The sequence below is a fragment of the Mesocricetus auratus genome, unplaced genomic scaffold, assembly GCF_017639785.1.
Source record: "Mesocricetus auratus isolate SY011 unplaced genomic scaffold, BCM_Maur_2.0 Super-Scaffold_100008, whole genome shotgun sequence".
Classification (NCBI taxonomy): Eukaryota; Metazoa; Chordata; class Mammalia; order Rodentia; family Cricetidae; genus Mesocricetus; species Mesocricetus auratus.
The window spans coordinates 59,821,346-59,833,827 of record NW_024429192.1 but is presented as its reverse complement, the minus strand read 5'-3'; the positions used below and the strand labels follow the sequence as shown (position 1 = coordinate 59,833,827).

General features: G+C 48.0%; 1 protein-coding gene across 2 annotated transcripts in view; it reads right to left on the bottom strand.

Moving 5' to 3' along the window:
• Xxylt1 (xyloside xylosyltransferase 1) overlaps positions 1-12,482 on the bottom strand; it is a 135,822-nt gene that overhangs the window by 54,983 nt on the left and 68,357 nt on the right. For both annotated transcript variants that reach the window (XM_040750978.1, XM_040750979.1), the window contains exon 3: positions 521-653. In XM_040750978.1, coding sequence (XP_040606912.1) covers positions 521-653 — 133 coding nt within the window. The remainder of the gene's footprint in view (positions 1-520; positions 654-12,482) is intronic.

The following is a 12,482-nucleotide window of genomic DNA, read 5'->3' as shown; positions in this document are numbered from 1 at the left end:
CATCATACACAGCTACTCAATTGGGTAGATATATTTTGTTTAACCATTCTGCTGTCAAGAACATCCGAGCATGCAGAGAACATTCTTGGGCACTTCTCCTGCCTTCAGGTACACGAGCTTCTCCGACACCTGACGAGAAAGTGCTGCCCTGGGAAGAAAGTGCCCCAAGCTGCTGCTGCTCCCTCTGTACCACTGTCCCCACCCACTCTCCTTAGGTATGAGAGCGCCAGGGTGACATGAGGTCAATGAAAACCCAGCACACCAGGCTGGAGGGGAAATCCTGACACTGCTGTCGGACAATTTTAACCCTGTGAGCTTAACCAGAGCCAACAACCAGAACAACTGGGCTTTCTGGAGGAGCCTCTCCAGCTCTGGCGCAGTCCCTCTCCCTGCCAGTGCCATCACCTGTCAGCCAAAGGTGCAAACATGCTTCCAAGTACAGAAGGACCTCATGCTGCTGTACCCAGGCAGAAGAAAGGGCAGGACGGGAGGGGTCTTCACCTCCACAGCCAGCACCTACCTGTACACAGGCTGCATCTCTCTGGCTATGCCGATAACAGCACCTGGCAGGAAGTTGTCAAACTCTTCAAACAGCTCTCGGATGTTGGTCTTATACTTCAGGTCAAGGTCCAGCTGAATAATCCGCAGGATCTCTGGTGGAGTAATTTCAAAGAAGGGCAGCAGTAAGACTAGGTAATCCACTAGGTAATCTGCCTCTGTAATCCAGCTACTTGGAAGGCTGGGGGAGGGAGATTGGGATCTGGAATGGTCTGGGATGCATAATGACCCTCAAAAACTAAAAATGACAGATACAGGCCCATATCCTGGGAGACTTGGAACCTAACAGGAAGTAAAGAACATAGAAGGCTACTGGATTGATGCTGTAGTTGTTGAATGATGCAGTCACTTTCAGCAAGCAGAAGCCCTCTCTAACTGTGGAATCCACTCTGTTCAAATCCAAGGGTCCATATGCCCATCTAGACTGCTGACCAGGTATATTTCACTACCAAAGTGTATGTCCTGGATGATGCGACATGGATGCCCTGTGTAAAGCCAAGGCGTCCAGGGGATTTCATTCTGGGGCACAAGTGTCAAAGGCCTCCAGACAAGTGGGATAAAGGTACTATCATCTCAAGCCTGGATACATATGTCCTGTAAACCTCGGGAAAACTTCTTGAAAGCGGGAGACTTGGGCTGGGTCTTGGGTGTGGACAGGAATGGGTAGGTGAACACTGGGGTACCCTCCCGCCCTGCCCCCGCCACCCCTGCCACCTTCAGCCACCGTTTCTTGTCTGCTCAGCTGTAGGGCACCACGGCTCTCTGGAGGACAGAGACCAGCACCTGGCCATTCGGGCCTCTGTCACAGGTGCAGCATTTGGCATTTGACAAACACTCAGAGATTCAGGAAGCAATAGCCATTCTCTAAGTTGGTTTATGGAGAAATCACAATGTAGGATACAAGAAAAACTGATTCATTTATTCCTTGTTCTGTTTGCCTTCATTGACATTCTGTGTGATTTTTCTACAACAGAGAAGAGCCAAAGTTACAACAAATGAGACTCCAGCTGCTCAGGGCAGAGCAGAGCTTGAGTGCAGAAGGCCGGTTTGCCTCTGCAGGGGAGGTGGGTTGGGAGGAAGGTCTGCCCAGGGCAAATGAGGACCCCACGGCTGCCAGCATCACACCGCAACCCCCACAAGGGTGAAGATGCTGCCTCCCTCCCTCGTCCATAAACAATGACAAAACCAAAGCCTAGAAGTCGGAGCTGACTGCTAACAACCAGGGAGTCTATGTGTCTAGAACCTCAGCAGTGACTCTGCAGGCCTTGGGACGCAGCCCTAAGCCAAGGGGTGGAGAGTAGACACTGGTCACTGGGGTCCACACAGGCCAAGGGGGTCCTGCTGCTCTATTTCCTCAAGGAAGACTTTGGTCAACCTCAAGGCCGATCTACCCACTAATGGGTAGAATTCCCAGTTTTAGAAGAACTATTGCCTTAGAAATGTTAAAAACAAGGACTTAGTGGTTAAGAGGACCCAGGTTCAATTCTCAGCACCCACACAGCAGCTCAGAACCATCTGTAACTCTAGTTCCAGGGAATCTACATCTGTCCTCTACAGGCACTGCACACATGTACACGGTGCACAGATATACACACAGGCAAAAACATTCATATACATAAAATATATTTAAAAAGTAAAATAAAATAGATGAGTCAGGCATAGTGGCATACACCTGTAATCCCAACACTTGAAAGGTGGAGGCAAGAAGATCATGAGTTCACAGCTAGCCTCAGCTACATAGCAAGTCTGAAGCCAGCCTAGGCTACATGAGACCTCCCCCCAACAAATAAAAGGTGAAAAACAGAAGCCCAAGCTCACTCAAGGAGTGTGGGTGAAGTGGAAATGAACTTTGAGTTGACACTGAAGCCAGAACCCCAAGCTCCTTCCAACATGATTCCTTTCTGACCAGAGTGGCTCACATGAGGATTCTTGCTCCACTGCTCACCACCCCAGGAGCACACAGAAGGCTAAAGACAGCAAGAAACAGAAAGAATCCTAGGGTAATCACCTGGCCAAATGCAGATGTCAAAGGAAGCAAACACAGAAGTAATGGTAACTTCTCTGTAATGGAAACCCTGCTGATACAGAAGCCATGAGCATGTCAGTGCACAGGAAGCCCTTGGCAGCAGCTCTGGGCAGGTCCTGGTGGGCACCCATGGCCTCATCTATCCCACACTGCCAACATCTCCAGTCACCCATCACTGCCTCCTCCTGGAAAGCACATTCCTAGAGGACGGGTGTCACTCAGAGGCCCAATTTTAGTATTTACTTTCTGAAGAGCCCCTTCTCCCTCACTGGTAGAGCCCTCTCCCAGCTCTTAGGGAATGGCTACGAATGTAGCTCTACAACACATGAATCTGAGAAGCTTGAGCACTGTTTATAACTCAATCCTAAAGCACCTCTCAGAGATGCTGCGTCCCCGTGTTAGCCCTGCATTCACAGGAGGTAACTAGCTGAAAAGGAGGGCAGGTGCAGCTCACTGTGGAGTAACTCTTCACCCGGGGACAGAACACCAGACCTGGCTGGACAAAGGCCACCCCCATCTGTTCAGGGAAGTCCACAGTTCCGGGTAGCCTGTACTGTCACACGGGCACCCAACCAAAGGCCCTTCTTTTATAAATGTGGAAACAAGATGCCAATGTTACCGCCGAAGAGAAGCTGGCACTTAGGAGGAACGCTGTAGCCCGTAAAGATGGGACTGCTTAAGGACCTGCTCCCCAGACTCTGGTCTCAGCAGAGCCACCTCTCTGTGGGAACTACATATGGGTAGTTGTATACGAAATGTAGAAAGACTTTGAGAAAAGAGATTTCTATGTGGGAACAACCACAGCAACAACTTCAGGAAAATACTGTAGTGTGTGTGGGGTGGGGGTGGCAAGACCATATAAAACTAAGGACTAAATGAGATGATGGTCCCCAATGCAACAAATAAATGAAGGTTGTGATACAAATGGAAGGACTTTGGAGAGAACAATGATGAGCTATGTTTAAAAATAGCGAGTATTGTTCAGGCTGGTGGGATGTCCCCCAACCAAATGAGAAGACAACAAAAAGAGGAGGGCAGAATAAGTCAAGATGACAGCTCTGGAAAGGAAGCCTTGTGGGATAATCTTTTTGTACACTGTGAACTTGTGTCTTTGCCAAGGCGCCTTCTGATTGGCTTAATAAGGAGCTGAATGACCAATAGCTAGGTAGGAGAGATTAGGCAGGATTTCCAGGGAGAGAGAGGAACTCAGGATGAATATAGGCTTTCACAGCAAGATGCAGAGGGAGGAGACACACATTATGGAGGAAAGGCAATGAGCTACATGCAAAATGTAGATTAATATGAATGGGTTATGTTATAAGAGCTAGTTGGGGTAAAGTCTAAGCTAATGCCAAGCTTTTGTGATTAATAAAAAGTCTCCATGTCATTATTTGGAAAGTCCAACAAGAAAGTCCTACTACAAAGCCTGGTAATAATTGAGGTCAGCCTACCGATTTTATAGATGAGAAAAGTGAGGGCCATCAAGACAAGGGATGTGTTAGGACACTCAAGCTAAGAAGCAAAGTTGATCCCAGAACGCAAACCCCCTCCTCCTCACTGATGCTCTCTGGTTATTCACCTTCATCCATCCTCTCCTATGTGGGCCAGAAAATCCGAGAAAGAGAGAGAGAGAGAGAGAGAGAGAGAGAGAGAGAGAGAGAGAGAGAGAGAGAGAGAGAGAATGTCCTAGAATATCCCCAGCAGCCACAACCATGTAAATCTAAAGATGAATAAGGAGTCTGAAAACAGAAATGAGACCATCGTGCTGCACATGGCTCCAGGCAGCTTTCAGGGCAGTGCTCCCCGTCCTCCGTATCCTCTTGGTCTGAGAAAACAACAGTCTTTACAACCTTAGGAATACACCTGGGTTGTAATAAATTCAAAGGGAGGCAGAAGTCACACTAAATATTGTAGACCCAAGGATGCCCGTGGAGATACTGTCTTATTGCCTGGTGTGTGACCCCTAGCAACCAGCAGAAAGTCACTTGCTGACCACGACTACCTACCAGCCTCCTGCTATAGTGATATCTACTTATTCCTAGAAAAGAGCCTGTTTCTGCATCTAGAGAGCTGAGCCTTCCCAGCAGACCCCATGCTCACAAACCTGCCCATGGGTTGGAGCCACATAAGTAAGAACTCAAGTAGTGATGGTACCTGTGGCATTGTCTCTTTTGGGGGGTACTTTCCTGTACAAAGAGCAAAGCTCTCCATGGCCCCAGTAGCTGAGCACACCTGTACTCCCCTGGGGAGCTTTACAGCTGACTGGCTTCCTGGGGAAAGACAACATGGAGGATTTCTGGCATTCCCACTGTGGAGTGGCAGTCAGGGTGTCAGACAGTGGTCTTTATGGTGGATGCGAGTCTGGCAAGACACTGAAGGAGGTCAACCCACAGTGGGAGAGATAAGGAATCCAAGGGGGCTTTCTGGTGTGGGCTTCCTGTTCACAGACACACCTGCTCACCTTCACTCTTGCCTCCAGTCTCAGGCCAAAGAGATAGCTCTAACTAGAACTTCACTCTGCTAAGCTTGGAAATGCAGGACAGATGGCTACCTCTGTGACCCCATCACGACCATCACGGCTGATCCTAGCAGCCCTCCTGCAGAGTTTCTCACTGTCTCTGGACTGTGCAACCCAATGCCTGCTGCTAGGGTTCAAGGCCAACCCAGGCAAGGTGGGACTCTGCCATGGAATAGTCATCCAGACTGGCTGGGACAATCCCAACTTAACAATCCTCTGGAAACCAGCTCAGAGCAAGTCATCATCAGCTTCCAATTAAGCCAGCCACAAGCATGTCATCTGACTACGGATGGAATTACAAGTCAGACTGAATACTTAATGACACCCCAAAACAAACAAGAGAAAAAAGCCCAGAGGAAAAAACTGAGAGCTCACTCCTTTCCTCCCCCCTCCCTTCTCTTGTCCTCAGAATCAATCCCTGGCAGACACATGCTAGCACACATAAGACAATAGGCAGCACAATGGGTCAGGAAGAGGAGAGCAGGGTAGGCAAGCACGACCTCCATGGTGGGAAACACCATGGGAGGAGACAAAGGCCTTCCCAGGGGAGCAAGTTAACAGGCAGACATCTTCCCCTCTGTTTGGAATCTGCCTCTGCTGACAAGCTTCCTAGATACCAGCATTTATAGCACTGTGGAAGAGAGCTCGCTGACCACAGCCCCAGTGGCTTCCCAGGGGCCACTGAGGGTCAGCAGAGAAGGGAGATGATGTCCAGCTATGTGACTCTAGCATCTGATGGATGGCACTGGAAGCAGATGCCTGGAGAGTAGCGTGCTTCCCGTGTCCTGAACACTGCAGCAATCTGCCACCTGCTTTACCACAACTACTGCTTTTTAATTGTTGTGGGCAGAACCTCGACGTGCAGGACCCAGAGAGCAGCGGAAGGGGCAGAGATGCCCGCCCCCCACCATGAGAGGTCATGAACCTAGAGGGGATGTTTGGGAGACTGCAGGGTATAGTCCTGTTTCTTGCCAGCCTGGCTTCTCCTTTTAGGGGTACTGTCCAAGCATGAGATGGATGTGCCCCTGAGGGGGCTTAATGGGTGGAGTTGGCTCTGCTAATTTTCACATCCAGCAGGAAGCTTGGGTCCTTCCCAACTGGCTCTGGCCCTGACTCTCAAAGCGCCCTTCATGATTCCCTCTGCAATGGAGGTTCTAGCTGTAGCACAGCTGGTTTGCTATGGGACTAGTGACTCTGAAGAAACAGCAGAATATGCCCATTCAGGGCCTTGGGCACTGGTCTAACATGCACTTCCTCTCTAGAAGCGGGAGAAGGTTCTGGTGTGGTCTCATGCTGGGGTCTTTACCTTTGCTGACTCGGCTAAGGGAGTCTTAGCACCTCCCACTTCCAGTGGTGGAACCACAGATTCAGCAAGGCATGGCAACAACTACTGCACAGGCTTTCTTGGCTGTCTGACTGAGAAAGGCCGCTATTTAGAGGGAATTGTTTAAGCAAAGCTTCCATATGAAGAGTAGAAACAGGGGACACCTCCAGGAGACTGAGACCTCTACAAAGAAGGGCTCCCACTTCCCTCACGGCCCTCAGCTCTGAGGAGTTTGAAGGCCATGGGATTTCCCTTCGCTGAGCAAGGACCACTGGAGAAACTCTTGGAAAACAGGGCTTCATGCCAGCAATGTAAGTTGGAAATCTTCAATGGCAACAGCCAACATGTGCAAACCTATTGCACTTACAGGATAATACAAATGCAGGGTGAGATTGACATGATTTCCACATTAACAGTTGGCTGTACCTCCCAGGGAAGAGTACCTAAGAATGATTCATGTATCCTGTGAGCAAACCTGGTAAAGGCTGGGGGTTGAAATTAATGTCCTCAGTCAACTTGATATATTAGTTATACAACAAGCTCTTTCTTCTAGCCCTCTGGGAATGAGACATGGAAAGCTGGGTACTGGCCATGACTCAGCATTACATGGTTTATAGCTCTCAGCTCCTGCTGTATAGAACAAATGAGTGACTATGGGAAGATCAGGTTTTGGTCCTGGCTTCCTTCCCCACCTTCAGCTCTAACTACGTAGAGTATAGAACAGAATTTGCTTTGAACCGGGCCAAACAATGAGAGAGAGAGAGAGGAGAGAGAGGAGAGAGAGGAGAGAGAGAGAGAGAGAGAGAGAGAGAGAGAGAGAGAGAGAGAGAGAGAGAGAGAGAGAGAGAGAGAGAGAGAGAGAGAGAGAGAGAGAGAGAGAGAGAGAGAGAGAGAGAGAGAGAGAGAGAGAGAGAGAGAGAGAGAGAGAGAGAGAGAGAGAGAGAGAGAGAGTCCATGTCCCCAAAGGCTCAATCTCTCCTTATTTGGAGAACACATTTCACTTTGCTCACAGGAGTTGTTAAATAGATGGATTGATGCCTGGCATTCTCTTTATTACCAACAGGGTTTTCTTCATGGATCCCCTGGAGACAGGAGCTATAGAATCTAGTACTCTTTGAATAAACCTAACAAATATTTTCTGACATAATGGTTCAGCTACCATTGGTTTGTCCAAACCAGCACTGTTCAACTTTCCAAATTTCCCATGCTGAGGTTCTCGGTGGAGTGCTGGGGCCTTTGTTTCTAACCCTCTGGGCTTTCTCTCTTTACCTGCTCTGGCCACTTCTTCCTCTGCTGCTGGCACAATGGGGCCTTCACCATAGGAAAGACTTAGTTTAAAGCAGGAAGCTAGCAAAAGTCTTGTCCTGCCATCTGCAGCCCTCCATCCTACACAGCAGCTGACTCCTCCTGCCCCATGCCCAGCCGGTCCATCAGGGTCTGTTTACCACTGCCCTGGCCCTTCTATTTACTCACAGGACAAAAACAACACTAATTCAGTATTTTTATAGTATGCTGCAATTCTCAAAGTGCAATCCCAGCTCATAAAACGTCCCCATGCTTTAGCTAATTTAATCCTTACAACACCCTGGATCAGGTGCCCCATTGTGATGGGCTCAGATGCACATTAACAAAGTAACAATGTTTGAACAACAGAAGACCACAGCCGAGTCACTCAAGGATGGGATGGCCGCTCCATAGGTTGCCAAGGGCCAGGAGTCCTTCTGTTTCCCATTCCACTGTCCCAGATGTGGTTTCCATCCTACAGGTCACCTCATGGAGCAAGACAAGGACTGGGGCTTCAGCCAGCTTGACTACATTCCAGGAAACAGAAAGAGAAAACAGGAAGGTCATCTCCTGCTCTGGACCCTACAATGAGGAAATCTCCAGCAGCACCAGGCTTATGGCTACTGCCCATTCCAATGCCAGTCAGAGTTGGTGGGGTAAGGTGTGTTAGGAGCACTTTTAGAAACAAGACCAAAATTTCTTCCCCATTATTGGCCTTTAAAGATGCTACATAATGAGTTCTACTTTATTTAGTGAAATATAAACTTGGGAGATCTGAGGCAAACTCAAAACAGCACAGATGCAACACTTGGCAGAACACTGCACTTACTGACTTCACTGATGGCCAACCAAGACCACAAAGTCACACACTGTGCCAAGCACTGCGTGAAGTGCAAGGCTCAGAAATGAATGGCATTCTGCCTAGCCTCAAAAATGCAAACACAGGGTTTTCATCACATTTTCTCTGCTGTTGTTTCTATCTTGTCTTGGCATGAAGAGAAATGGGCCTGCTCTTTACCACCCAGCAAGCATGAGATGTGGCTGATCTGGTACGGGCTATGTGGCACCTGAGGAAGGGCAATCATGGCTAGGATCAGCCTGCATCCGCTTTATAACTGAGGGGACAGGCTGTGCTCTTATCACCATTCTTCATGACCATTTAATATCAGCAAGTGACAGCTAACATTGACTTAGTCCCAACTATGTGCCAGACTGGAATGCTATTCAATGCTCCCCTTTCCATTTAACAAATATTTGAAAACTGAAGTTCACAGCAGCCAAAACCCTGCCTGCAGTCACATAGCCGAGCCCAGATGGCTCCAAAGTCAGAGATCCTTTTGCCTTGAGCACTCTTTTCACCTGGGATTACTTCTAAATCTGCTTCAAGCTTTGCCAGGTATCTGTTGCTGTGTAGCAAACCACTAACTGAAAACAGCAATGGCTTCAGAGAGCAATTAGCCCTGCAGATCAACGAGGCTTGGCTGTGGATGGTTCTCATGCAGTCTCATGTGCCCGTGGACTAATGGCAGCCATCAACAAAGTTGGCCAGGCTAGGTGTCCAAGATGACTATGCATGCTGCCAGCAGCCAGTGCTGGGGCCAGTTGCGCATTTGAGCCCCAGTGCTCTCGCAGGGTCCCAGCTTCATCCGGTATGGCTGTTGGGTTCTAAGAGGGCCTTCATCAAGGACAAGTGTTCCAAGAGACCCAAGTTTAACCATGAGGTTTCTTAGTATCTGACCTCAGGAGTAAAGGAGCATCGCTTCCTCTGTATCCTAGTTGTTACAAACAGGTGGCAGAGGTGGCTCAGTTCACAGAAGGAGAACCACACAGGGTGTGAATACTGGGAGGCACTGAGCATGAGGTCATCTATAGCAACTACCCTTGGCCATAACAACATTCTAGATTATTTTAAATGTCTTTATTATACTTTTCCAAGTTTTCTACAATAAATATTCACTTTTGATATATATATTTGGTTTTTCGAGACAGGGTTTTTCTGTATTGTTTTGGAGGCTGTCCTGGAACTCGATCTATAGACCAGGCTGGCCTCGAACTCACAGAGATCCACCTGCCTCTGCCTCCCGAGTGCTGGGATTAAAGGCATGCGCCACCAACACCCAGCTAAATATTCACTTTTATAATCACAAGAAAAAAACCAATGTCTAAAGTTGTATGATTTTGTAACACATGATTTTTGGTATCTAAAACATGTTAATATATGTATGTGAACACACATATTATACACGCAAATGAAACTAGCTGAAAATATGCTAAAATATTATCGTAGAAATGTCTAATTATTTTGTAAATATGTTCCATCTTTTCAAAGTAGTCTGAGTTGCCTTCAAATTAAAATATTTTAAAAGACATTAATTAACTACCTCAGAGAAATACCTGTTTTAGGTCATACTTATCAGATTTAAGGTTCTGACAGGACCTTGACTTTCTTTAAGATTCTGTCTTCAAGAGGTTTAAAAACTTTGCTAAGCCAAGACCATGCAGATACTCCTGCCTCCCTACTTTGCTTCAGCACACACAGGTGGTTTACTGTGCTTCCAAAGGCACTTTTTCAAAGCAAATGCCCCTCCAGATGGGAGCGCTTCTCACCCGCTTTCTTTTTCTGGCACGGATTTAACTGTGCTGCATCCCCCATCCCAAACCCCTGACAGGCACATCTTTAAGTTCTAGGCAATGGCAGATTGTTTGGTTTTCACAGATGGTGACAAAAGCCACATCTGTTGGAATAAGTCTTTCTCCAAGTGTGAGTCTGTGTCCCCGGAGCTCCAACAGGAGCCTAACACTGAGCGGGCAACCTCAGAGGCAAGTTCACTACTAGAAAGTTCAGCCGGTCTCTGTGTCCAGGCCAAGTAGCCTTCTACACCAGGTATCAACGCCATGTCTACCTCACTCCAGACAAGCATGGTTGAAGGTGATAGCTAATGTTGCCACCATCTAAACACAGACCCAACATCTAAAGCCGGCTCTGGGGACATTGGTCGGCTTGCTAGAGCCAAGCATGGAGAGAAACGATGCCTGGGCAGGAGATGCAAGGCAATGCCAGCCTTCCCAGAGGAGAGCAGGCTGCCAGCCAAACACAGGTCTCTTTCCACAGTCCACACACACCCCTGCTCTGGGAGCCCAAGGAGGCAGATTTGTGGACTTAGTCCATGCTATTTTTATCCAGTCACTTTCCACCATAAACCCACACTTCACATTTCATTGTTTTGGGTGGATTAAGAAATTCCACTTGGCCTTTCTTGTGGTTTAATTTCCTGCATGCCTGTCTGAAGGAAAAACTCTGACATTCCTAGGGAAACAAACAACATTTAACCTCTTTTTGGCAGCCAGTGAGGAGGTCCTTGGTGTGATGTTTCTAGGTCTATACTACTCTGATGGGATCAGGATCCACCCCATTCCCCTACTTCTCTCCACACCAAAGCAGGAAGATTCCCACAGGTCAGCATTTAGAGTCTGGTTCCTGAATACAGGGCAGGGCAGTTTACTTTGAAAATATTCCAGAGTTGGAAAGATGGCTCAGTGGGTAAATCATGAAGCAAGAAGACCTGCATTTCAACTCCCCAGACCCTCAGCACTCCTGGGGAAAAAAAAGCCAGGTATGACAGAGTATAACGGTAAAAGCAGCACTTGAAGGCAGAGCTAAGTAAATCTTAGGGAACTGCCAGCCAGCCACTGCGGCTAAAAAATTAAGTTCCAGATTCATGGAGACCTTCTCTCAAAAAATAAGGTAAGATGTGAAAGATACCCACCTCTGGCCTCCATACATGCACAAACTCACAGACTAGTGCACGCACACACACTCACAATTCCAGGCTGATGTGTAGAGCTAAGTGCCTCTGTACAACCACACAAGAGTTATCTGGAGTCCTGCATGGCAAATATGCAGGTTAAGGGAGAACTGACCAATCTTAAAAGGATTCCCAAATGACTTCAATGACAAGGCAGTCTCTGTGAACACAAGAAACACTGGACATGCAGTGAAAGAAAATGGATCCCTCTTTTTTGGCCAAGGCCACCGTTTGAGTTTTGTTTTCTATTTGAAATGTTCATCTCTTTCCTAGCTTGTTCAGTCAGGATGGTTGCATGTAATGTGAAAAGGCCTGTCAAAAACACTCTGCTCATGATGAATGGTGATTTTGCCCAAGGCCAAGCCCTTCTCTTTTCCTAAGGAAAAACTGGGAACTGCCACCACCCCCATCACCCCAGTTTCCTTCTGCACCTAATGAGGGGCTTGCAATTCAATAATGGAAACAGAAAGGAGAAGTGGCTAGAAAACCAGCCTGCCTAGGAGGAACCCATTCCTCAGGAGGCTGACAGCTGGCACAACTGGGAGGGAGGAATTCTACCCTCTCTATGGACCTGGGGAGTTGTGCTCTGAGCTAGACCCTCGAACTACACCAACAGTTACAGCAAGCAACATGCCTCTATGCTCTATGCTCTATGCTGGGACACAGAATGCCTTCCCTGGTCACCACTGGGGCCTCTGCATTCTTTCAGTCGGATCACATTTTATACATCCTCCTATGTCCGAGACACTACTGGGCCCACTGCAGACAGCAGGAAAGAGCTGGTGCCCAGGAACTAGTGGCACTTTGTCCAGTGACGGTGCTGAGAGGTAGCAGAGAGGAGGAATGAGGCAACCCTTAGGTTCACCAGCACCTATTTAAAACCTGTCCAGCCCCTCCCAGGTATAATTCCGGCAGCACCATGGGCCCTGCAGAGTATGCCCCTAGGGATGGGAGAATAAAGCACCC